We start from the raw sequence: 27,554 nt of genomic DNA on the forward strand, positions 1-27,554 counted from the left end.
AAAAGATGATTATAAACATTTCCTTTGCATTATTCATTCAGCTGTAGCTAGTCACTCTAGAGACTTGTCACTCTATATGTAATATGACAGCTCAATTCAATCACAGTTAAAACACAGCACTTGAGAGGTGTAAAGGAGATCACTGCCACTGTCATGTTTACACATTTCTGAGAAACAGTTTTATAATTAATTTCATGGATACTTCTGTCCATGTCCCACTACTGGCAGATAAAATGCAGTCTTCAGAGAACATCTTTTTATCCATCCTGCAGTGAATATCTTCTCATCATTACAAGTGGAAGGCACAGCATGCCCTTAGGCTGCTCAGACTATGAATTAATTTTGTCTTTTGGAAATATTTTCATAACTGATTCTTCTCTAGAAGACTAAAACTAACTTATGCATTTGCTTGTTTCTTTTCCCAGCCCCTCAGTATATGGATTCAGAGAAAAAGCTCTCAGGAAAGCAACCAGAGATAAATACCACTACATCTTAAAAATCTATGCTAAATTAAAGAAAAATAATGTCACACAGCAAAACCAACAGTAACAGAAACATGTGAAAATACTGGGATGTTATAACTTTACTGCTTTGGTAGTAAGTTATACAAGCGAACAACAGGGTCACGAATATCTGACAGATCTCCCTGCAGTCTTGCACCTACTCAAGAAATCAGCTGTAACCTGGAGATAAAATAGACCCCCCTCCCTCTGCTAGAAGGGTATCACTGGTTTTATAGAAGCCACCCAAAAATTTAAGAAGCTTCTAGCTAGCACTATTCTTTTTCCCCTCTTTAAAAAATTATATACACTCTGAGATATTTAGAACAAGGAATTTAATAATCTACTTAATATATTTTCCTCTGGAAAACACTAATGCAATAACTTGCTATTTATAAAATAATATCAGTACCAATAAGTGATGTCTGAAATCGGTAAAATTTAAAGCCAAACATCCAATATTTCCTAAGGCAATATTTACATTGCTAATCCATTTAAGCCCAAATTTATGTGAAGAAACCAAATAATAGTAAATGCTAGAATTAAAGTTGCCTTTGTATAATGCTTTTTTTTTTTTTTAATTGCATAATCACATGCTTCCTATTTTTCCACTGGGCCTCTTCCTCCTTCAGTTCACTGACTGTAAACTCCTTAATGAGAAGCTATTTGGTATTTTTAGTTCTATTCTCTTTGTTCAAGGCCTAGGCCTATGTTTTATTTAGCATACATTAATTAAAAGTGTTATTAAAGCAGAACTGGTAATTTTTTTCCTAAGATCTTTCTATGATGGCACTAATGCATTTATTTTCTGAACACTCAAGATGTGGTAGGTCAGTATTATTTATATTTTGCCGATGATGAAGAAAAGGAGAGCAAAATTAAATCATGAAGAATGAGACAACCACAGCTAGTTGTCTCAAAGACAAAGCATTCATTACTACAAAATGCCCACTTAATCCCCAAAGGAGATATATCCATTTCACAAATAAGTAGCAGGTTCTGTGGGGAAAATGTCATGTAAGCACAATTAAATAATTAAAGACTTCATCTGCTATATTTGCATAAGGATCAGACAAACAACCTAAGTTTCCTAATGTTTAAGGTCTTGACTTTGCAACCTAAGCCACTTAATTTTGACTTAGTATTTCTTTCCAATTTCCTAGTTTAAAATAGAAGCCAAATGAAAAACATAACTCTGCCGTGGGTATTAGATTGACCCTGAACACTGACTGCTCTGGCCAGTGAACTTATGGGACAAAAGCAGAAGTAGACTGTAACACTGTGTGGAAAATTGACTACCATCAAATCTAATGGGTGGATACTGTCCTAGAACATTTTATCGTAAGTATTACTGATTAGTATTGTGTAGTATCTTCCAAGAAAATGATTTTTATTTTATAAATATATAACAATATTAGTATATGTAACAGTATTATATGTAACATTATTTTTATTAGTATGTTTTGTAAAAATATTTGAAGTATTTTTGGAGTCTGCTTTTAGGCCATTAACCCATGACACAAACCCAAACAAGTTCAGCATTGGTTCTATAAATCCGGTTTTATAATCCACCCATAAGTCCATAAATATCAGTTTTACTGGTTTCATAACAACATAATTTAAAACGACAAAGGGAAAAAATGTAAAGCATTAAAGTGACCTTCCCCCAAAACAAAAATTTTAAAATGCATCCACAATTGCCACACTAGTATTCTCTCTATGACAGTTTGGAGTCAAATCAGGATTGAGTTTCTGCTTTGCAGGCTGCTATGAAAATCAAAACTCAAGCATCAAAATTCCCCCTCCAAATTTGCCCACTGCTATTACAAGCAGTTATTGTAATAGCCTGCTTTTCCATCTGGTCATGTCATCAAAAACAAAAGCAAGTTATTAAGAGTGTGCATCACATGAAACATGTAATTGCACTCTCGGTTTTACATTTGGAAAATATTTGTTCTTCCCACTACAGCAACCTCCACTCCTTGATGTCCAGTAAGTACACCAATACTTCATTTTCTGTAAAGTTGTTATAGTACATTTTATAAGTAAACATGCCCAAACCCAGCAAAGTCATCTCACTAAGCCAAATTATTATCTATGAAAATAGAAAAAGATTTTGGTAGTTAGGTTGGCCCACACATTTTTAACTTAACCATATTCATTATGAACATTAATGTCACTTACAGGCATTGTCCATACCAATCATTACATCACATTCCAGGCTAACTATAAATACATCACTTGCTTTCTCAATATCTTTTAAAGTCATCCCATATAATAAAATCAAATCATGTTATTATACAAACACTAAAAACATCCATTCTGATACAGAATTTAATAGGGATATACTCACTTCTCTAATGTCAAGATGAGACACAAAAAGGAAATAATATGACATACTAAACGTGACCTTTCATTGACAGAAGAATTATCAATTATCAAGCTTCCTGACTACCAAACTGAAATGGGATACTTTCAGCAGTACTGTGCAGTAATTTTTCCTTGTATTGCTTTATATTAAATAAAGCAAATCTTGTTAAATAAAAACGGCTTAAAAATCCAATGCTCTGAAACAGAATGGCCAGAGAATATCAATTTTAAGATCCTTTAAACAGACAATTTTACTGTCAGTAACAAACTCTGATGTATAATAAGCATTCAGTAAAATACTGAGTAATTTCTATGTTGCCAGACAAACCAAAAGAAAGAAAGGACTTGGTTATACATTTTACACCTTATGTATTTACAGTGAAGAACAGAGTATGTGTCTTACATTTGTTTAAATGCCTAAGATGGTCAGCCTAAAAGCTGTCAGGAAGAAAAGAACAGTTCCAATCAATTCTGTAATGACATTAGCTAGGAAATTAATATTGGGAAATGATGACTAATGCACATATAACCAAGTTCCTGTAAGCATAAGGCAGTATGTGCTGAAAGAAACCGTCATTAGCCATTGTATTTTTCGACTAATTGACTGTTGAGGATTGGCCAGATTTTGATCTGGGTTCTCTTCCAGAATTAACTCAATAATTCAATGTAATTTGAATTTGGCTCTTCTTTCTTTTTAAAGAACACAAAGTGACAAAAAGTAGGTATTTTCTTTTAAAATATTCATCAAAAATCCAATCAGATTGATAGTTTCTTCTTCCAGTCCAAATAACCACATAATAGAAAAGGCAAAAGAAGTAGAATCTTTATAACTAGACACTCCTATAAACTTTCCATTGATTCACTTAGTCTTTCCCCTTATGAAAATGAATGAAGACCAACAGCTGCTCATTTAGCATATATGATTCAAATCCTAGTATACGGAAAGTAATGATTTTAAACTAGCCACAATATTTTAAGTGAAAATGGTTGTATTAGTATATCTTGTTTCTTTCCTGAAGGTTTTTCTATATATTTAATTAGACGCCTATTGTAAGAAGATGTAAAGCCACAACCTAAAAATTAAGAAACAAAATACACATGTTAATCGGGAAGCTGTGAGAAAGAATTTAAAATACATGAAGAAATTTTGTATGTTTTTCTGCAAAGTTGAATTCAGTAAAAGGAACATAATATTTCAGAAATGAGTATTTCTGAGTCTAGAGAAAAATAAAGTGATTAAATCCCATAGGACCATCATATGGCTGAAGGATGATGTCTTCTAGTCAGTCATGCTAGCTGAGAATACCAGAAATAAAGGAAAATTACGCTGTTCCACTTTGGAAAGTACAGTGTTTGAATCACTCCACACAAAGTATCTAACCTAATCTGTTTGAAATGTTTATATCTGAGTATCTCAACAAAACAGGCTTGTCCACTTTCTGCATGTTTTAATAAACTACAAACACCATTATTTTGCCTCTCAATGTTGCAAACAGGGTAGTTCACCCGCATTACATCAGGATATTCTGTTATCACTGTTGCTTGGAATTTGTACTTCAATCTCACAAAGGCCAGACCTGTCACCCACTTATGTCCAGATACCAGAAGAGAACTTGGGGCACTCAGCTCAATGAACACACTTCTCTGCCTACAGAATTTAAGGAGCAATTTTGCTATTTCAAAGAGTTGCAGGAATTTGCACATACATGAAGAGCCTTGTTGTTACCATGGCTCCCTCTTCCAAGCCCAGCCATCTCACATGGTTGCGAGACAGAAGAATGGCAATGAGTCCTTCCCTCTCCCTGCAGAGCTAACCATAACCCAATAATTACTGAGCTTGAACAAGGTCCAGAGGAAATTTGCCCTTCAAAAGTAAGATCTATTTTATTGAAAGACGTGTGCAGTGGTACAAAGCCCACTATGTTATAAAGGCTATAAACCAATATATTATTTAAACATTCCTAAAAAAACGAGCAAATGATTTCAAGCTAGTATATGGGATTCAGAAACACACTGTTGATACCACAGCCACTGCTGGTACCCGTGCTACAGAGTTCAGCCCAAAGGTGAAAACCTAAAAAAATATAGCGAGTGAACCATCATTCCATAGGCATTTTTCGGCAGTAGTTAATTTTGCAGATTTTAAGGAAATGCTGTTCAAACTAATTTTGCCCTATTTACGTATTAGTAGCATTAATGTATCTGCTACAGAGGGGAGAATTGGCCAGATCTCCTACTATAAAGACTAAGTCTTTAAATCATACAGAAATATTTTTGAAACAGTATTCTTCATAGATTTCCATAGCTACGGAGAAATAGGACAAGTTCATCTACCGTAAAATCACTCTTCTAAACTGTATTAAAGAACTTAATAATAGAGAATATATATATATTTATGTGTGTGCATGGATGCAAGTATGTCTTATAGATATTGCATACATATATAAATACCTGAAATAACTTTGATTTAAAAAAAAAATCATTCTAATACTATCACTAGCAAAAACTAACCTGTAGCATGGAACATTAGCCACACTTCTCTAATTATTAAAATAATTTATACAATGGAGGAATTCTGATCAGTTTCTGTCCAATCTTGGAGTTTCTACAACAGAAACGAGCTTTTTTACTTAAAGACTTCCTTTGTAAAGTTCCCTGGAAGACTAAGAATAAATATTCTGCAAATGTTCTCTCCATAGTAAATGCTGAAGTTCCCTTTATATAATGAAATACATCTAAGTTCATTATAGCCTCTGGAATGACAACCTGGTGTACTGACTGTCATATTTTTTTTCAGCCTGAATGAAAATTCTGATTACCGCTGTGGAAAGAGAATGACAAACACAGGCCTCCAGCAACAACACGGGAGGATAATCTATTGTTTGGTATTGTCTCAAAGGCTGTAATGACTCTTGTCTTTACTACAAATTGAAGAGAGAAGCTCATTCCAATTATATAAAACAACCTTACAAACACTGCCATTTGATTCTAATTGTAAAGTAAAACACCCAGGTCAAGTCAAGTCATCTCCACTGATTATGTTTTAAATGTATATAACAACGCAACAATCAACAGAAAGAGAAGATACTCATCAGTGTGGGGTTTATCTTACAAGAAAGCAGTACACTTATAGTACAATGCTTATTCTGAAAATTAAAACCCCAGCTTTTTTCATACTTTATAGCAAAAGCCTAGTGGAAAATGTACTTTTGTTTTAATATACTGTAGTCCTTTTGATTCAACTTCTCCTGTCCAAACACTGATTTAAGATTGGCTAATTAATTCATATGAACTCAAAGAAAAAAATACATTGAAGACACCAAAGAGTATTGTTAAGCAAAGATTAGATCAATTTAAGTAGCATTTCTAACCTGTGATAATGCTTTTCTACGTTTCTTTGCACATTCACTCCTACCTTTAAAAATTAATGAAATTTCCTTTATGTCATTTACATTAAAACTATAGTAACATATGACTATCATGCAACTTATGTATCCAGTCAATTGAACTGGATCAATGTAGTCCTCTCCAAAAATTGTTCAAAGGGCAATGAATATCCCAAATTTCATACGATGTTTACTTTAAACCATGATGGTTAGACAATGCAAGAGTAGTATTCTCCAGACTTTATTTTACTGCAAACTATCTTGCAGCTGCAGGGCTTGATGTGAAATCACCTTGATTGCAAGGTGCTGCTCTCCTAGATTTTATAGAGCATAATTTAGATGCCCACAACAAGAGAGGGTTGTGTGCATTTAGGTGAGTATTTAAAGAGTTGCATACAGGATTTTCAGTGGGGTGGGTGCTTTTGCAGGCAAATTAAGGAGATGCTTGAGCAGAGCTGGCTTGGCAGGACACCTAATGAGGCTGATGGGTCCTTTCTTTGTTTTCTTCTACAGTATTGTGCTAATCTTTCTCAGGAGTGTCCTTAGCAAAAGCTGCTTGGCCTTACTGGTGAAGATCACAGGAGATCCTTTACTAAGACAAGGAAGGGATTACAAAGGAGAGTTGAGACAATCCACTACATTATCCTCCAATGTTTTTGCACTCCCATCACAAGATATTGAACACATATCGTTGTGGGTGACCAGATCTTTACAAAATAAACCATAACTGCAATTTGTTTTCTCCTGTTATTGTAGCTGTGCCCACAACTATTTAATCTCAAAGACTGACAGGCACATGGTTAAAGCTAGACTTCTCGTTCTTAAGACAGATTGCTGCTATAGATAGTGTATAATGCCATATAATTCAGAAAGACTCAGAGAGAAAGAAAAAGATTAATATTGGGAGTAAAAAATATGTAATCACAAGTCTTCTAAGGCAAATTTGGCCAAATTCAGCCCATGCATTGCAGAGAACAAATCCTGCAAGTTTGAAGCAGAACAAGAGAGAACTACTGCATACAGAAAACACAGTTAAAGGCTTGATGGACTGTGTGCTCCAAAGGTATTATGGTTACAATTTATTATAGTTAATATAAACATCTATATTACAATTCATGATGAAGTTACGCTAATCAGGTGTTAGAAGTCAGCAAATACCACTCCTCAAAACCAAAGGTAAATCATGTTATCCAGAATCTAGTAAAGTAAAAAAATACATTTTTTTTGTCTTATATATTCATTTGCTGTTTAAAAAAAATGACAGAAAAAAGAAAAGAATTATTTGTGAAATGCTCTTACGATGAAAAGGCTATTTTTCATCTGAGAACATTTACAAATAAAATTTCAAATAGTTTCAGTAGTGTTGGCCAGAAATAATTACACTGTCTGAAGGGAAATTTTTGAGCAAGGGACATAAAATGTAATAGATTCAATACTGTCATTCTAGGCTAATCTCTTTCTGAGCTGTAAAAATTGTTACTATTTCTCTTAAGCATATGAAGAAAAATAAAGCTTACACACTAACACTGAGGTTTTCAATTTAAGCCCCAAAACTCAATTATGACCCAAGTTCTTGAGCATGAAAGCTCAAGGTTTAAATCTCCCTGTAATCACCTCTGATTACTTCTGACCAATCTAATTACAAAATGTTTTGTGCAGCTATTAAACACCAGAGGTGTCCCTTATTTAATTCTCTACAGAGAGTTAGAAGTCTCTTAGCATAACTACACTGTAGTCAGTACAATTACTGTAATTCATATGCTGTTCTTGAGTAGACTATAATACTACTAATGAATAAGGAATATTCTCCCAACAGTAATTCATTAATTTTCTGTAGATAAGAGTATTTTGTAAGCAGCTTTCAAAATTGGCTTTTATGACTATGTCATGCAAAATCTGTTTTCCCTCACAGAAGGATAATTGAATAATGGTAGTATTCTTTTTGACCTCTTGAAGAAGAAAGACAGCCTAGACTGTCAATTCAGCTTCCTAACACACATCAAACTATGTTTTTTAACAAACACATTACTATTTTTCTTCCAGCTATCCTTACTGTAATGTGTCTTTATTCACATTTTATTTGGTTTTGGCTTCAGTAGATCAGATCTGTTAGTTGGATTACATCAGGGAATTCAGTCAAGTCATTGCAGGCATGAGTCTGACCTACTGAAAAACAACAGCTGATTTCTATTCACTTTTCTCAAAGTCTCTTCAGAAACCTTTGAAAGCCTATGGCGTGTGGCAGCTAGCAGGCCTATCCTACCTACCAATACTAAAGGACTTCTCTGTTCCAGATGGCTCTGTCCTAAGGACTAAGAAAGCTGAGAACAACAAAAACTGCTACCTTTTCAGACTACATGTTAGTATATTCAATCTAGCTGGTGTGGACCATGGGAAAAAGCATCTTACCATCACCATTGACGCAGACGACAACAGGCACCTGAGTACCAGGGCCGCATGGCTTCTCGTTGTCAGGAATGCACTGCTCCAGCCCCACAATTCTCCAGTCATAGCATGAGGGCTCTTCACATGGGATGGCTTCCAGCAGGTGAGGGCAGTTTCCCGTTCCTCCTGTAGGCTCATTGGTGATGCGCCGTTTCCTTAGTTTAAAGCCTGCAATGTCCATGAAAATATAAGTGGTGGAATAATGCAATTATAAAATGCAAAGTGAAGAGATTTTTATTTATCTCCATCTGAATGAACTGTTATTTCTCCTCTGTGTAAAAAAACCACTGCAGATGCTCCATGTCATATCACCTGTCTAGATAATTAGGTAGAAGAACTCATTACAGAGAGAAGTAAAACACAGCAAATGCTTCACATGTTTTGAGCTTATTCAGTACACTTTGCCTTTAACCCTTGTTTGTCCTAGTCATACATACTCCCCAGGAGACAGTATTCATTTCTCTTGCTTTGCTCTTGCTGGATCCATCTCATCTAACAAATCTCGGTTAGATTTCTGGGTTGACATTTCTCAAACTTGTTCGTTTTCTTCTCAGGAATTTTCTAACAGTGATGGATTATCAAGCAAAACCACTTTACAAACAAAGACTAACTTGCCAGAAAAGGCAAGGCATGGAAATAAAAGGATTATAATCCCAAGAATGTTTAAGAAGTCATTCTATAGTCAGAATATGCTAAACAGACTGAATGGATTCAGAAAAGTTTCTCATGTAATAATTTTCTGTAGTTTCTGATACATAAGATCAGCTTACTTTAGCATCTTTTCACATCTCTTCATAGGCTACTTTGTTTTATCGCAATATTCAGGCTGGCTAGTAATACACAGATATTATTTATAAAACACTGCATATAACTCTTTAATTTCTACCAAGACACAAACTAAACAGGAGAGAGTTTTCACACACTTATGTGCAAGAATTGATCCTCTGCTTGGAGATATGCCTCTTAATTCAATTGTAGTAAATAATACTTCAAAAATCTATTTCTATGCATCTTTGTTTTCTCTGTATTGAAGAGTTTGGCAAAATTAAGTCTTAAAAGTTTACAGAGCTTGCCACAAAAGGCTGATATTTCCAAAGAAGAACTCCAGTGTCTACCTACAACAAAAGAGGCAAATGACAGACAGTAAAGGACCATTACTGAAACATACAGACAGCCTTTTCTCTAAGACTGGGAGGGTCTATGCAACTTTTACATTGTTTTCCCAGAAGAACTGGAAGCACACAGGAAGTTTACCAGGGAAGCACAAGAAAAAATGAAAAGCTGATTTTATGTTATAACGTGTTCCTGGAAAATACTATACACCATGCTGAGGATAACTATATGATAACTATAAAATAACTATGTTAAATAAGGAATGAATGCAATATATTGCAGTAAAACAGATAAACTGGGATATTGAAAAATGCCTAGTACTGAATGTCACTTTATAGCAGAAAGATCTGCAACATCTTTTATACGCTGCATTTGGCCTATTTCATGTTTATTGATCATCTTAGGCAGGTAAAACTACCCTTTTGAGTAGCATATTAAAAACTCATTAAACCACAGCCAAAGAGAAGCAATATAAAATAATTTATCTATAAAAATTACTTCTGTTAAACATCAGCTCTTGATTCGCACAAAACCATCTCTACTTCATCATCTACTTTGTTGCATTATGTGCACCAGAACTGACTTGGCAGCAGTACTGCAATTCACATGCATCTCAAATAGTAGAGGACAGAATAGGCAAACCAAAATGCAAATTCCTACTCTTTGCATCCCTTAACAGCAGAATACAACCAAGAGCTTGACAAATCACAGTACAGTTTTGTGTCTGTACATGAAGATGTGTTTTACTTGCGAAGGAAACCAAGACATGGGGGAAAGAGGCATGATACCCATTTGTACAATCAGATACAGATGGGGATATCTGTATATATGAATTACAAGGATACATCTGTTTAGCTAACCTGTGCTGCTGAGCACATGCAGCCAGTACATCTCCAGAGTAAATATTACAATTATCACATAGCTGAAACACCAAAAGCATGGGAACAAAATGCAGCCCAGAGTAGCACAAAGGTAAATGTGCTACTCTCATGCAAAAAGTACACAGCACTATGATATTTTTATACAAACTAATGCTTATGCTCTTATCAGAGGTTTCCTCTTGTCAGTTCGGATTTTAAACAAAGTAATATCTTTGTCCAGGAGCCCCCCTGCTGCACAGGGAACCAACACAAAACTTCAACAGGCTTCTTGTCCCTCAGCTCTGCTCCAACTCTCAATCCTTACTGTACACATTAGAACCCTTAAAACTAAAGCGTAATTTTCCCTGCTTACATCTGTGGGATTAAAGACTTGCATAAAGTACATTCTAATACATTTCCATTAGGCAGGGGTCCAAATCAGTTTCACAAATGTAAATGTTACTCTTGAAAATGTAGCAAATGTTCCAGTGACAGAAAGCAGCAGAAATAACAGGCTACCTGACCACTGTACTCAGAGGAGACTCAATGCCATCGATTTACACACCAAACTGCTTTTTCTTTCTTGAATTGATCAAGGTTGGGTCACGTTACTGTGCAACAGCATCATAAAACTTGCATTTGCTGTCCAGACTGAAGTGTAGCTAGCGGCATACCAAGAGCCAACCTAGCATGGTAATTACAGTTATTCCTTCAAGGGAAAATACGTGGCTACCCTTTCTTATGACCATTTTCAATCAAGGAACTAAATCTGGTTTCTCAGCTTGTGTCAGATAATCACACTGCAGCAATGACTTGGCCAGTTTTTCTCATTTATGGCCAAAAACCCATAGACTTTTTACGTGTTCCTTGCTACTGTATTCTTGCTTTCTTATTTTGATGTCATGTTACTACAATGTGCTTTGTATAGGAATGAATTGTAAACCATATGTGAAAACTGAAACAAGCACATATGTACCATTTTCAGTAAAACGGTGTTGCTTATCAACAGGGAATGTTCCCAGCTCTTTGTCAGGGAATGTTCTATGTCTACCAGTGAATTCTTAAGTTATGACTGAACTGTGAATCTTTGAGTGACTTGGACACTATCCATCTCAAAGGCTGCTTCTGTCCTCCTTTCAAGACAGTGACGAAACTGTGATTTGCATGCATATTCAGACTGTATCCCTTTTAGTTTGAGAGTTGAAACTGGAATTGCCCTGTAACAACCCAAATTAACCTTGAGAGCCTAGTAATCATTTCACATTTTTGCCAGCTTTGCTAGAGCAGTGATGCTAAACATAGTCCTAATTTGATGACATTTTTGGTGCACAGAAGCACTGGACATCCCACATATTAGGATGCTTGCATTGACAGAGATGACTAGTGACTTAGGAATATGAAATAATTGTCATTTAAAATGCACCACTGAAATTTTACATACCCTTCTTGGCCTGAGGGTCATCACAGCTTTCGTAAGTGCATGGTCCCCAGGCTGACCACGCCGAGGTCTCACACTCTATAGGACATGGGATATGGCACAGCTGGGAGGTGCTGGGAAGAGGTCCTGTACACAGCTTACGGTCGACTGGCCTCGAGGCTGTCAAAACAAAGTCAACACATTTCTCACATGTCACCAGTCATGATACTCTGCTCTAATTGACAAAACCATCCTTCATTCGGAAAGGTTGCTATCTCATCATTTTAATCCGATGAAGTGATAGAAAAATGCCTGCCTTGAAAAAATAAAACAGAAGTCAGTTAACTCTCTGCATGAACAGAGCCAAATCCAATTACGTGGCATCAGGAAGACTGTGGCAGCACCCTCTTGGACCTAGTCCTTTCATTTAATGGACAGATTATGTTACAACGGTTGTTCACATTGCTGTGTAAATTGATGTCCTGCTGTCTCATTGAATATGCCTTCACTGAAGAAACTGAACAAAAACTGTATAAATCCCTTTGCTCCTATATATTATAACTTCAAAAGCATAGTTAATGAATATTTAGAAGATTATTTTTAAGCTATAACTTAAAACAGTTAAACTGAAGTCAAAATTTTGTTTTTCTTTTACTCTACAGACCTTTAAGTGCACACTCAGCAATAAGATTTGTGCAATAGCATTTTCATTTCAAGAAAGGCTTTGTTTTACACAAATATATGTTAGCATATAACATATATATGCAATATATATATATAAATAAAACTCTGCACGAAATGATTGACTTTTCATGAAAGTATTATTAGTCTATAAAGACATCTGTGAAGGCAGATTATTCTGTCTTTTAAAAATGTGTAAAGGCTTGTAACAGACCCATACCACCCTGCTTCTTTCATACTTTACAGGCCTCTCTTTTCAATTCCTATGTTACACAAACAATTGGACACCTCTGTAAGGTGCCAGATTAAGTCACAGAACTCTAAACTGAAGTGTACCATTTATTACAAGCAAGATTTTAATCCTCTTTCAAAATACAGAATTTGGCAAGATATTAAGCTAAGCAGAGAACGTCTACTAGAATGCAAATTGATGTTTGTCATGGTCTTCTCTTTGGCTGACTGAGGAAACACGTAATTCCTAAACATAAAACACTCTCATCCTACTCCCTAAGGACTTCTCTACAGAAAAGTAACCTCAGTAATTTTCTGCCACACCTACAAATAAGTCTCTTGATGGAAACAGCTCTGTGATTGAACATATTCTAAAATAAGTTGCTACTAAAATGAGGCAAGGTTGACAAAATAACGACAGATATAATTTGAAATTAAACATCAAGTTGTTGAAGTACTTGTAGATGTGTCTCTCTTTCCAGTCAGACTTTCTAAAAAAAATGATCTTTCCAGTTACAGAAAAAGCACTTGATTCTTACTTTTTAAGGGTAAAAGGGAATGAAAAATCATCAGTATCCTTAATCTAGTTTCCTGTCTTGCCTCCTTTGGAGCAGATGGCCAATAGTCATTAAACATTACTGCCTCCAGCTCACCAATCTCTTAACACAAAATAACAGAGGAAAAATTATTCCAACATTTGCATAATGCTACGTTGGAACTAAACTTTATGACAGAACATTGAATTTTACAATAAGTTTGACATGCACACCTAACATGCATGATAATCAACACAGTATGCATATCTCCCGTAGAACATCATGGATATAAATAAACATAATTTGCCAGTAATTGAGTTTGCAGTGAACAGTTTCTAGGAAAATAAAAAAAAAAAAAAAGAAAAAAAGGGAAAAAAGTAAGTAATTGCTAACCGTACTTTTTAACTTTGATTTAATCAGGAAATTGCCCAAGTGAGACAGTTGAAATTAAGGGTCAATTACACCCCTGAGACACAGTCTTGCTTCAGGGAACAAGGAAAAGCATTCAGAATAATGCCTTGCTTCATCTCCAGTGTGCATCAGGATAAAACACTTAACATCACACTAGTTCACGGGATGGCACTCAGAAAAACAACAAAGACATTTTGTCAGGAATCTTAAAATAGCAGATTTTCATATTGCAGATGTTTCATATCTCAGCCAGACTTTTTTCTAAGAGTCTGCAAAAAGAAGATAGTACTGTGCTACTGTAGCAATCCATTTAGCTTCAACCAACTTTGTGACAGTTGTATTCGTTCAAAATATGAGGAATTGTGACTGTTTTAAAGAGACCAACTTATGCAAGAAGGATACTATTTCAACTAAGAATACTACTTCAAATTTTTGTAGGTATTTTTCCAGTAAGAATCCTAGGTCTTGTCAGCAAACATTGTTAATTAAACTTTTCATGAAGACAAATGCTGACAATATCTGCCTTTTCCATCACTCACAGAGTGTAGGAGAAGCAGGAAGTCCTCCGGGGACAGGTAAGTGGTATCAGTAAATCTCTCAAAATGCTGAAATATTTTTGAAATGTTGAGTTTCAGCGCATCAGTGATGTCCAAAGGTCTGACACAAGGTCTGTTATGTGTTGTTTTTAAAAGAAATTAATTCATCAGTGAGAGAGAGAAGTTATTTTAGTATAAATGAGCTCAGATTTTGCTCCTTAGTGTTCAGCAAAGATGCTTTCAGAGAAGATGATGCTGGATGCAGAAATTTACAGTTTAAACTCTTATCTTATCCCTGTGCTTTCATATTCTTTTGTGTAAGGTATAAAAATTGTTCTTTATTCCTTGGCCGTGATGCTCTATGCTGATTAGATTGTGGGTAATACTACAAGCTCTTTGTAGAATTTGATCAAATTTGGCCCAAATAGAAAGAAAAGTGAGTGCATTTTGAAAATTACTTTTTCTCCTTCAATGTAACTAAACAAAACATTTTTTGGTTCATTCTTAAGTCACTTGGCCTATTCCTAATGCATTCTATCAGCACCAGTTTCCTGGTAAGGAATGAATTACAGTCTCCATGACATAGACAAGGAGAACCATCTCTGGGCTCTCCAGTGCTGGAATAGGCCCCTAACCAAAAGCAGAGTGAAAAAACTAGGATATTCAGAACCCACATCACTACATATTAAAAACAACTGAAAAACACAGTTCTGTTCTTAAGCATTTGCTACATTTTTCAAGTTCTCAACCTCGCCATTCTTCTCCAGGAACCATCAATAGAACAGTGGCCCAGTGGCACTGATGAGCAGACTGGAGAGACAGAGAATCTGTGGCTGCATCAGCATAAAGAGACACAACTTCATTTTCCTCTTTCTGGCCTGCACTGCTTACACAGCAATCAACAGAAGGAAACCTCTCCAACTAAAGTGCTCTCACTCCAAAAAAGCGAGAAAAACCCAACCTTAAAACACATTATGATCCGCAATGGAAGAACATACATTCTTCCCTTTTTTCCAAAAGTGCTGAATGCTGTCTTCAAAAGACTGGAGGGGATTCATGACCTGATCCTCTACCACCCACACAATTCCATCTATGTAACCTGTTCCTCTGTGTTTAACTGGACAAGAAGTGTTTGTAGATGTATAATAAATTTCTATTCATAAAGGTACTATCCTTCCATCCTTTTTCCACAGTGTGAATTTTAAAGGTACTTGGAAAAAGATGACACAGTCTATATCTCACAGGCTTGTTGTGAGAGAAGCTTCATGACTAAAGCAGCTAAATGGACAGGTGAAGAGATAGAACAATAAAGTTAGTGGCAAGTAGATGGCAGAATGACAATGGCCTCTAGGAGTCTTGATTATCATCTAATTACTTCACCCTGCACTCCAGCTTCTTCCTTAACCCTACATTTATAAATTCTGATAACTAATAATATAGATTAGAATGCTTTAGGGAATTGTGGTTAAGGCAAGTCTTAAAAGGTAAAGTTCTTACTGGAGCCCTAGCTCAGTGTTTTAATTCCACAGAAAGGATAAGAAATAGCAATGAAGTAATTCCCAGAACTCAGACTGGAGGGTACATCAGTCACTTGCTGAAATGGTTCAGGAGTGAACGCAGGGAACTGTTTGAGCTTCCTAGCTGGCTGATGAACTTCATCAGTTTAAGTTCAGGCCTGTCACTTTCAAATTGCTCTTAATTTTTCTGAGAATGCACAAATTCATTAAACTATTTTAAATCTACATAAACATGTCAATTATATAAATACAGCCAACACAGGTCCCCCAAAAGGGACATTATTGCCTTTTTGGAACACTTTTGATTAAAAGGCCAGGTCAGAAGCCTTCATTTACCTACCTGTTATTTCAAAAGTGATCGATAGCAGAGGTGCAGCACTAGCCTTCGACTTGCTCTGTGACTGAATTTCTGAAATAGCAGGGAAACGCCATCGTGAGTATGCAAAAATAGAGGTCTTCAAAGCAGCCTTACTGAGACAGCATTAACTACCAACAGCAAACTGCACTGAAATAATGAAGGCGTTTCCCCATGGCTAACACTGGTAGGTGTCTCCCTGGTTTTGATCCATTCTCAAATTACCCCTAGTGTTCAAACTGTGTCATTTCAAGAGGTATTGCTTTGCTTGTTTCACAGAAGTGAGTGCTGGAGCAGCTCTGGCCTGCCCTGAATCTGAGGTGTGAGGAGAGCAGGGAGGAGAGGAGAAGCAGTGCCTCTTAACCCTGCCCCCTCATCCAGAAACACCCCAAATCTGCTTTTTAAGCGAAGACCCACTTTGCCCTGAGTTTGAGCTCTTGAAAAATTGTTCTCATGTTTATGCATCCAAAGACTAGTTACATTTTAATCAGCTTTTGGGGGCCTGCAGAGATTACCTCTGGATGGGCTCCGTGCCTTCCTGTCACACGCTGATAAGGGCCGATTTCACACCCACCTAAGCCGGCAAGACATCACAGCATATCCAAATCCTAATCACCATACTGAACAGTAAACTGCCTTGGATTTCATTGTTACCTCTCTTTAGCTGAGAGTTTTAACTCCTTTACTCTGAGGAAGGGGCATCTAAACTTTGTTCCGCAGAGGCGATTTACTAAAAGCCTCTGTACATTTTCGTGTATATTAGATGAAGTAGCTGGAAAACTCCTTCTTTAATAAATACAGACGTGGAATCCTACTGGTCCAAACACTCATGCTGAAAGGGATGTTGGTGGTAATACTCACCACTAACTGTGGGAGAGTGCCTTTAACCCCCAGCAGAAACCTCACTAGCCCACCTCTTGCTCTGCTCTGCTCTAGATGCTGCTTTATACATGTCCCTTGTAAGGATGTCCCTTTTCCTTGAGTATGTGGCTGTATTTCTTTCTTTCTTTTCTTTTTTTTTTTTTTTTTTATACTCTTGTATGTTTGTAGAAAACCGCTATAGATTAGGATAGATAAAATATAATTAATGAGCTAAATGTACTTAGCTTAAGTCACTGTGTTTCTAAATTTACAGTTTTGTATTATTATGCAGAAGTAACATAATATATTCAAGTTTTCTTCAGCAATTATATTACTAAACTAATTAAATAATATTTCTCCTAAACTGTTATCTCTTTTCTTACAAAGTTCTACAAGACGCAACAGTGACAAAGAATAACCACTTCTCTCTTTCAGTTTGGGAAACAAACCCATGAAATTATATTGGCCTAAGGTCCTCAAAGTGACTTAAGAACTTGATCAAATCAAGAAAAGAAAAATCAGTTTCTTGAGGATGAAATGTAGTCACATTTTTACACATTTCTATATTGTGTTTACATTCCATAATTGACATATTCCATCTGCACATCAAACCTCATGTGTACATCATCCAGCTGAAGAACACACTGGAGATCTACAGTAGATGAAGGAACCAAAACTAGGATTCCTGACCTACATTCCGATGTGTTTTCTTATTGAGAGACGCCCTTCACATAAGACAATAATTCTCAGTAAATATTAAGGGAAAGTAGTTAATAGCTAGGAATCAATATTCCCAGCACAGAGAATGACATCTCTGCTCCTGCAATTAAATATTTTCTTTTGAACTAGCTTTTGTTTAAGCTTGGATAACAGTAACCTGTAACATAACAAGGCACTCATGACAGAAGACAATGACTGTCGAGGAGCACTGGAATGCTGAAGTGCTCTGATTTCACACTAATTCAATTGCAAGCAAATCAAATTTACCTTCTTTTTCCTTGAGGGTATTTAAATAAGAGAGGAGCTTTTCATTAGCTTGCACACAGTAGATTTCCCGGGTTTGAATGCCACCTCCACACAGTGCTGTCTGATTTCCTCGCCTTTTATCCTGTTGGCTGAGTAGAGGATCAACGCGGCATTCTGTCCACTCCGTGGTCCGCCAGCCATACCTGGATCAAATTGGGTGAATGAGGTTTTCAAAAATGAAGCCCTTTCACATGATGTTGTTATACAAGCCAAAATGCCTTAATATATTTATGTATTTTACAAAAGGCCTGATTTCCAGAGTTGCTTGCACACAGATGCATTGTTTGATGTTTTATGTGGGTGGAAACATTCCTCGGTTATTTGACTTTTGAAATCATGACTTTTTGGGAAGATCTTTCCTGTTCAATTCCTGAAACATACTGTATGTGTAAATATTTTATTGGAGGGAAGAAAAACTTTATATACAGAAAGATATAGGTCTGTGTTCAGATAAGCTAACTGTAATGTTAGTGACTCTCAACATTTGTTTAGAGCTAGACAGTTTATATGAAACAAAACCAAAATATCAAAGAAATGTGCATGCTGAGAAACATAAGAGCCAGAAAAAGAGAGTGAAAAATAAAAACACCAAGCTAACTCCAAAAAACAAAACCCAGAGTCTCTAATTCATTTTTGATAAAAGAGACAGAAGTTTCTCCTGAATATCAAGGTAAAAATATAATTGTTTTTTTTTTTATTATCATTACAGAAATCATTTCAGTAAGTTCCTTTTTCACTGTCAAGAGGAAGATGGTTTCTCTGCAGTGCTGAAGCATCCCTGCTGGGTGAATGATGAATGATGAGAAGCTGTGAGCTTTCTAATCAGTGAGTGCACAGGAAAGAAGATCTGTGACTCTGAGTTAAAATCCCAATCAGGATTATGAACCGCAAGAAATGCCACAGAATTCTTTACCCAACAGGCACTTTAAAGCTAAATCAAGTGAACTGCTTCCCAATGTGACTTGGAGATGGGTAAAGATGACATTTCAACTCTTAAATGAAAAATATGTACCGCAGTCAAAGATGCAGATGCAAAATGGCTTAACATCAAATGACATTTCCCCAAACCCTCTTGCTAGTCTGATAAAGAAAAAGCACAGCTGGGACTTTAATATTAATCTTGATTAGTTGATAAGGATTACAGCACTCTCTTGAATCTGAAGTGCCTGCTGTCATTTCTCCTAAACTTTAAACAGGGTTATTTTATTTACCACCAGTGCTAGCCTCTCCCACTTTCCATGTGGGGCCCAGTCCTGCTTTTATTGTGCTCAGAAGAATCTTACTAAAAAATCTAGCTTCTAAACTGATATTTATCATCCCTTTCCTATGTTAAGCATTTTGTCTGCCAACAGAATACTTCAGAAAATGACACTGGCAGAAATGTTGTGTAGGGAGATCACTGACAAATTAATACAATTAATTTATTATGTTCTTGACTCTGCCTGTGTACACACAAACACATTATCTTTTATAAGTGAACACTAATGAAAAAATAAGTATTTGTTATTTTTTCTTGTACTTGAAGAAAGACGTAATTTCACTATAATAGCTACAATTTACAGACTTTGGTCTTTTAAGGAGAGCACTGAATATGCAAAGGATATAAAAATCAAGCCTATTATTTCTACAATACCTTAATAACGATTTGGTTGATATTACCAGCCCTGTATGCCTAATTGAAATTCTTCATTTTAGTATAGGGTGAACTGAAATGAACCAACTTACGTAATGCATGGTGCTACACCATCTCCTTGAGAAATGCATTGCTCCGTTTCTTCTAATTGCGGGCATTCACTTTCACTGCCAATAGGGAGCTGTTTAATGGTCCGTGATCTTGTACGATTCCCTTTAGGGGTTGTCATGTCAAAGCAGGTTTTGGAGCAGGGGGTCCATTCTGACCACTCTGACACCTGGCACTCCTTTGTGATCACACAGGACTGGAATGTAATTGGCAACTTTTCTTGCTTGCAAAAGCTGTAGTAAGAGAGCAGTACAATTTTCAGTGCACATGCACAGACAAACGTGAACTCCTATGGAAAAGTGCTGTTCATTGCAACAAGCAGTCACAAAATACTTGCAAAGCTCTTATGTTACAGTCCACATGGACTCAGAAAGTCAGGCAAAATAGGTTTTGATTAAACTGACTCAAAACAGACACATACGATTTGCTATCATTAGAAATGACCAGCATTGCCATGTCTGTGACAAATATTAAAATATAAATCTTCTATATATGTATGAAGTACAAAAGAGAAAATAAATTTTGTCACCACTTTATTTTTAGGTATACTCAATTATTTTTCTTAGAACATACAGGAAGTGAAGGATCAATAAAAAGAGATGTCTACACAATGCTTTTGGAAGAGAATCAAGCAATCAATGTCATCTCATTTCCAGATTATTAGTTGTTTAAAAATGCAGTATCATATATATTGAATACTTGGACACTACCACACTGCTTTGTTAACAGCTGTTATATTGCCACAGTAATGTCTCATGGTCTAAAAGGGGCACAAACTCTCCCATAAAATAGAGCCTTCTCTGCTACAGTGAAACTATTGCCTTAATTTCCTGTTCCTTGGTGAAGGCTGTCATTTCATTTCCAATCTCCATCTGATTGCTTCATTCACATATTACATACGTTGTCAGCAAGATTCTCTCCTAAATGCCTCTGCATTTTTAAATGTTATGTTCTAACTAACTTATTTCTGCTTTAGAACTTGATTCACAATAGGACAATGAGCAATAGAGAAGCTAAAATACAATTAAACTGATCATAACCTTACCTCCTTAATTACAATTACAACAAATATATTTATTGTGTCTGTTTTGCAATAAAATTCTGGCTTCTAAAGTAGTTAGACAGGAGAAAGATTTATCTGCACTGCAGATGGCATAATGAAATGCTCTGTTCAGTACCACCCCTACAAACAATACAACAAAGACTTTTTGTTGTCGTTTTAATAGAAAGATAAAACTATTTTGTTGCTATATCAAACTTTGCTGTACACATATCCAACATCATGTTGCATGTGCACTGCTAACAGAATTTCATAATACTAGATTAAGGGATGCTTGATGGGACTAACAGGAGATCAGTTTAAAAAGGTATGTGGAAGGACAGTTACCAGAGTACCTCTACATCTTGCTAACAGATGGACATAGTGGTTTGGACATACTGTCAGCAGGTTCAGAAAGGGGCTAGACAAATTTGTGGACCATATATGGATACTAAAATGACTAGAAGGGTTTATACTTGCCACCATCCCTAATACGTTAACTTTGAATACTGAGGAATACCAGGGGAAAGGACTTAAAGATTACCTAGTTTGCTTAGTCTTTAAATAGCATTCCTTTACCACCACCAGGGACAGTGAACTGGAGACAATCCTGGGCTTGACAGACCACAGGGGACTGACTATTCAGTAGATTTCTTATGTTCTTATTACGTGAAAGTTGGAAAACAAAACATAACAAAACCACCTAATGCATGATATACACCATTTATTCTGCTTTAGGACAGAAACTACATGCTCCTGTCTTGGGTTTACGTGGCAAGGTTTTGCTAGAAGGGGGACTGCAGGGGTGGTCTCTGTGAGCAGAGCCCAGCAGCTGCCCCATCTCAGATCAGAGCCAGCTCCAGTGGGACCCACTGCTGGCGAGAGCCAAGCCAGGGAGCAACACTGGTTGGGCCTCTGGGAGAGCAGAGTTAAGAAAGGGGAAAAAACAAAAAAAAAAAAAAAAAAACAAAAAAAAAAAACAACCAACCTTACTGTGTAACAAGGGCTGGGAGAGAGGAGTGAGAACCAGTTCCACAGCCCCCAAGGTCAGTGCAGCAGGAGGGCAGGAGGTGCTCCAGGCAGGCAGCAGCAGTTCCCCTGCGGCCTGTGGAGAGGCCCCTGGTGGAGCAGGCTGTCCCCCTGCAGCCCATGGGTCCCACACGGAGCAGATCTCCACGCTGCAGCCTGTGGAGGAGCCCCCGGTGGAGCAGGTGGATGTGGCCTGGAGGAGGCTGCGGCCCATGGAGAGCCCCCGCAGGAGCAGGCAGCGGGCCGGAGCTGCAGCCCGTGGAGAGTGGACCTTTTTCTGCCTTCATCTAGTCTCATCTGGCACAGGACTACAATAACTACTGATAAATTCAATATAGCAATTTCTGAATTTCTTCCAAAACATATACACTCATTTATCCCATAGAGGAACACATTTTAATGACTGGAAAAAGAATCTATTCCTTATGAATTCTAACATGAACAGTATTTGCAAATCCTTCTGGAGAACATGATATATCACCTCCTCCCAAGTTCATTTCCAGCGTAACTCCCATGACAGCACATAAAACCAATCTCTTTACTCATATAGAGACAGGTCGAGTTTAATTATAGACACATCTTGCCAGGGAACATACACAAAATTGCCGCTAGAAAGGAGCAATCATGAGGAGTAAAGATCAATTAACGATGTGTAATTTTCTGTGGGTTTTGCATCTACTTCAAATCATCTTTGGGAGAGGTGTTACATGATGAAGACTAATTTTCATTATCAGAAGTTGTTTTACTAGAACAAAACAATAATAAAAATTATCTTTCTTCACTGAAGCAAACTGCCCCAAACCCTGAAGTTGTCTCTGGCTGCAATTCCTACATTGCTTCATGCAAAGATTATACCCTTCCCCGAAAAGGGAAACCTCCAGTGCAACTAGGAAAAGGCTCTTCACTGAGAGGGTGGTCAGGCACTGGGACGGTGGGACTGGGAATTTTAATAAATTAAAAATAGGCTTTACTGCAACTTTAGGTAAAAAAAAAATAAATCATTTCATAGATCCCTAAAATGTAACTCTTACATGAGCAAAAACACCACCCGAAGTTTCTCACTTTTAGTACCCCTGTAATTCTGAAAGCTGTGATGCTGACATCCACCTGTTGATAATGATGCAAATTTTTTTTTTTTAAATCTAGACCTGGAGTCATTCACAAGTCTCAGCTGAAAAGTCATTGTCAGTGGCATGAAATTCAACAAGCTAGCACCCTCTAATTCATGCTCATTTTATTTTTTATTAAAAGTTGTTGTTGATATAGTTTATATAATTAGAATGAACATTTTTTTCTTGTTCATTATTTATATCCCTTGTGCAAGTATGAAGAAGACCCAAACAGAATTGTACTATCTTACTGTCTCCATTGCTCATTTCTGATCCTTGATAGAAGAAAAACAATAGTTAAAGCATGCATCATTTCAAATATTCATCTATCAAATGAATCAACTCAAAATGAAACATAAAACAACTAAGTTCTTCATTTCTTGTAACAAGAACATGAATATTACTAGAGAGACAAACGAGACAAAGTGAGCTGCGAAATGGATATTCATTTTCTTGTATGCTTAACACTATGCACCATTTGCAGTATTACGTAAATACTGTCAAGTAACTGACATTGTAAGTGACCAGCAATCAATCTCCTTACTATTATATATATTTTCACGGTATTTTAGAGAAAGGGCAGAGGCAGTTACAAAGAAATATCATACAAGCAAATTAGCTGTTGTCTATTCTTTCAGCACTTGGTTTTCTTTGAACTAACCAGAGAAATTGTGAGAGCTAATTGCAAAAATTGCCATTATCAAATGACCATATCATTACCTTCATGTTGAAAACAAATTTCAAGACCTGTAACAGTTAGTGTTGCATTCGAGATCAAGTGGCAACTAAGGAGGCATCATACCTAAACTTCCAGTATCACCAATCCCTCTAAACAAGACCCGGGTAAAATTCTTTAGTTAAATAAATGATAAGGTAAATCACACTAAAATCTCTTTGGAGGTAATAGAGTAGCTTCCAGAGCAAATTACAAATCCTTCCCCCCTGGACCCCACCCCCTCCATTTCCCTGTCCAAAGTACATATAGACCTATTACCTATAAGTAAACTAGTCTACACTTAATCTCACATTGCATCCCTACATATCTCCTGTTCCTAGGCAGCCTGGGAACAGTGAATCTGATGTTCCAGTAGTCCCCTCAGGTTTTTCAAAGATTTTTTTCTACTTCTTTTCTGACTCTTGACACCTTCAAAAGATTTGCAAAAGACTTTCAAACTTTTTTTCTCTTTACCAAGAGAAATAGATCTTTCCCATAACCTTTCAGTGCAGATAAATACATATAGACAAACATTCAAAATTAAACTTATTAATTCTCTATTACATAAAAACATTAGCTCTGAAGGATAAAAGTGCCATTTTAAAAGTTCAGCATATGCAATATGCTTAGAAGGTTGGTAACATTTCCTTTAAATGTCTGATCCATGAAATTGCATAGATTAATTGAGACCTGGCAATATCTTTATCACACAAAATAGCATCTTCTGGTTCTGGTATCTAAAACCTACAGATGTGATCCACACCAAAAATAATTTAAAGCAAAGCTTAATTTCATGTAGATCGCTCTGCACTTTCAAATAGCTATATGCATCTGATTTGGTTACCCAAAGTTGAATGAGTCTTCTGACAGAAGTAAAAGCATATGGGCAGATAACAGATCAGAAGATGAAAATCTCTCTATAAAACGATCCAACATGACCAGGTAAGTAAAGAATGATAGCTAATAACTATCAGAACAGAAATCATAGTATTCCCATGCTATGATTATGCAATGGTTTCTGAAAAGGGAAATTCCCAGGTAAAAAGCTGAGATTATTTAAATGCAGGAAGGCTTCTCTGTCTCATGCCATCCCCAAAATGAAGCTTTTATATGGATACAAAAAGTCTTGAAATTCTAAACTGTTATTTAACTAAAAAAGTTCAAAACAGGCAAAAAAGATAATTTAAATAAGCAAAACTATGTTTTAGATAGTTTATATTCATCTTTGTGATATCATCCAAACCACTAGAAGTTCTGCAGCAACCATCTCCATCGTCTATGAACTTTCAGTAACATCTAAGTAACACTATACACAAAGTTAGCCATTCAAAACATGCAGGGAGTACACAAGCAAGTCCTCACTATCAACCCATACACCGCTGTCCATATTGTTGCTTTGGAAGCTCCGAGAAAAGTACATGAGTTGCATCCAAATTCAACAAGTCAACAAGGCAGACTGGATATAAGATGTGGTGGTACAGGGAAATATGTAAAGACTGCAAGAACTTGCTCCCAACACAATGAATACATACAAAGGACACTGTCCTAAGTGTCTGTCTATCGGCAGGGGAGAGGGCATTATAATATCTGAAGTAAGGCTGTTCTTTGAGGAAGTTCTGCTTAAGACAAAACAGAAAAATAGTGGGGAAATGAAGCTTAAGGGATATAAACAGGTAGATGACAGTGTGGAAAGAAAAGGTAATCCCAAGGAGACGTCACAGGGGTCAAATGAGTCTTATTGCTATTAAGCCAACATCAAAACCATTCCTGACCTCAAAGACTCGGATGAGATAAATGAAATAAAGAAAAAAGTGATAGTTCAAAAGGCAAAATACAGGACATAATTACTGCTCAGCCTCTTTTGGAGATGTGTGATCAGGAATGTGTGTTTACTCACGTTCCATAGCCTCACTTTTGCTCCTTTCAGAAATAAATAAAATCTAAATATTGCTTTGGATAGCTTTTGAATCCCCATGGGGATTTCAAAGTAATTCAGGGGATAATTGAGGCTATGGACACATACAGAATGAAGCTTAAGGCATAAGCCTGGAGCAAATAGCACCATAGTACCTGTGTACTAATGTGGAAGCTGGTAGTTGAAAGCACTCTCTTCACTAAGCTTTTAAATGTGTGACAAATTCTAAGAGATTTTCTACTTTTTCACATTTTTTCCTCCATATCACGTTGAACTGATAATTGGAAAGAAGAGTTAATGAGAAAAGACAAATAGCAGCATGAGAATGACTGCACGGTTCTAAGCAATGATCCATGCAGTCTGATACCTGCTTTGGCAGTAGCCAGTCGAGGGCAAAAATGAAAAGGGAGAAAGTATTCCACTAAACGTCTTCCTGTTTTCCAGCTAACTGGCTTAAAGATTTCCCAAACACAAGTTATATCTTTGCACTGAAAAACCCTTCATAGCGACTGTGAAGTATACTTTCCAAAGACTGTACTTACAACTGCAACCTCACAGTGAAGAAATAAAACATATACCACATTGCTCATTTAGCATCACAACCTAAAAAAGTCTGGATTTAGAACGCTGGGAAATCTGGCTACATGTGAGTAGATCCACAGCCTAGATCTTCATCATCTTTAACAGGCTGGTCTGATCTAAAGGTCAAATCAACCTTTGAAATCATAAAATAATAGATAGGTTTGTGTTGAAAGGGGCCTTTAAAGAACATCCAGTCCAACTCCCCATCCCCATCTACTCCAACATCTCTCACTAGATCAGGATGCTCAAAGCCCCATCCAACCTGACCTTGAACGCTTCCAGGGATGTGTTCCACAACTTTCCTGGGCAACCTGTTCCAGTGTCTAACCACCATCATAGTAAGGAATTTCTTCCTAATGTCCAGTCTAAATCTACTCTCTGCTAGTTTCCAATGTATATATCCCTGTGTAAAATTTTCTACAGCAACCTTGGATGACTGCTCTACTGGTCAGGAGACATGAAGAAACCCAACAAAATTCATGCTTAATTTAGACTGTGCTTTGTGTTATTTGGGATTAAATTCAGATCTTAATATTGCTGACATAGTGTCTCCTCTTTATTCTTTATTTGACCACCACGGAACCTTAAGAGATGCTCTCTATAAGTAATAGTGATTTTGGAGCTGACATACAGAGACAAAGAATGAACACAATGTTCCAATGTGCTACAACAAGCTATTGTATCTTCTATGCAACGTTCTCCCCAAAGAGTTCACACAGCTTGCTGGAAGCATTAACTGCTAAAACAACACAATCAAACACAAACTCTACACATTCTTGCATCAAAGGTTTAGTTGGATTTTGAAATACGTTGTGATAAACAATCTGTTACAAAGAAAAGACAGTTTATTTTCTCATGAATAAAATTAAATTAAAAAAAAAATTATCTGTTTAATGACCACGTGCTACAGAGTAGGAACAGTAGGAAGCTGATTTAAATTCAGAGTTGAGATAATTCCCAAAAGTTACTGTGAAGATAGCACATGTAAGATTGTTCTGAATTTTTTCCTAGTAGCAAATGTAACGAGTATCCCTCATGACGTAGTCCTGACTCATTTTTCCTACAGCTGCAGTGTTTATTATTGGTCATATTGTACATTGTTCTGAGAAACCGTTAGTACCTCACAGTATAATGAGCTGTTAGAATCACACAAACAATAAGGCCTCTTTTATTTGTTTA

At 36.5% G+C, this 27,554-nt stretch overlaps 1 protein-coding gene across 1 annotated transcript in view; it reads right to left on the minus strand.

Annotated features, from left to right (window-relative positions):
- The window catches only part of THSD7A (thrombospondin type 1 domain containing 7A), a 273,039-nt gene that overhangs the window by 90,977 nt on the left and 154,508 nt on the right, over nt 1-27,554 (minus strand). The window contains exons 5-8 of the mRNA XM_013183445.3: nt 19,971-20,219; nt 18,207-18,388; nt 12,116-12,271; nt 8,666-8,869 (exon numbers count right to left, since the gene is read on the minus strand). Of these exons, the coding sequence (XP_013038899.1) occupies nt 8,666-8,869; nt 12,116-12,271; nt 18,207-18,388; nt 19,971-20,219 (791 nt within the window). The remainder of the gene's footprint in view (nt 1-8,665; nt 8,870-12,115; nt 12,272-18,206; nt 18,389-19,970; nt 20,220-27,554) is intronic.

The sequence above is a fragment of the Anser cygnoides genome, chromosome 2 (genome assembly GCF_040182565.1).
Source record: "Anser cygnoides isolate HZ-2024a breed goose chromosome 2, Taihu_goose_T2T_genome, whole genome shotgun sequence".
Classification (NCBI taxonomy): domain Eukaryota; kingdom Metazoa; phylum Chordata; class Aves; order Anseriformes; family Anatidae; genus Anser; species Anser cygnoides.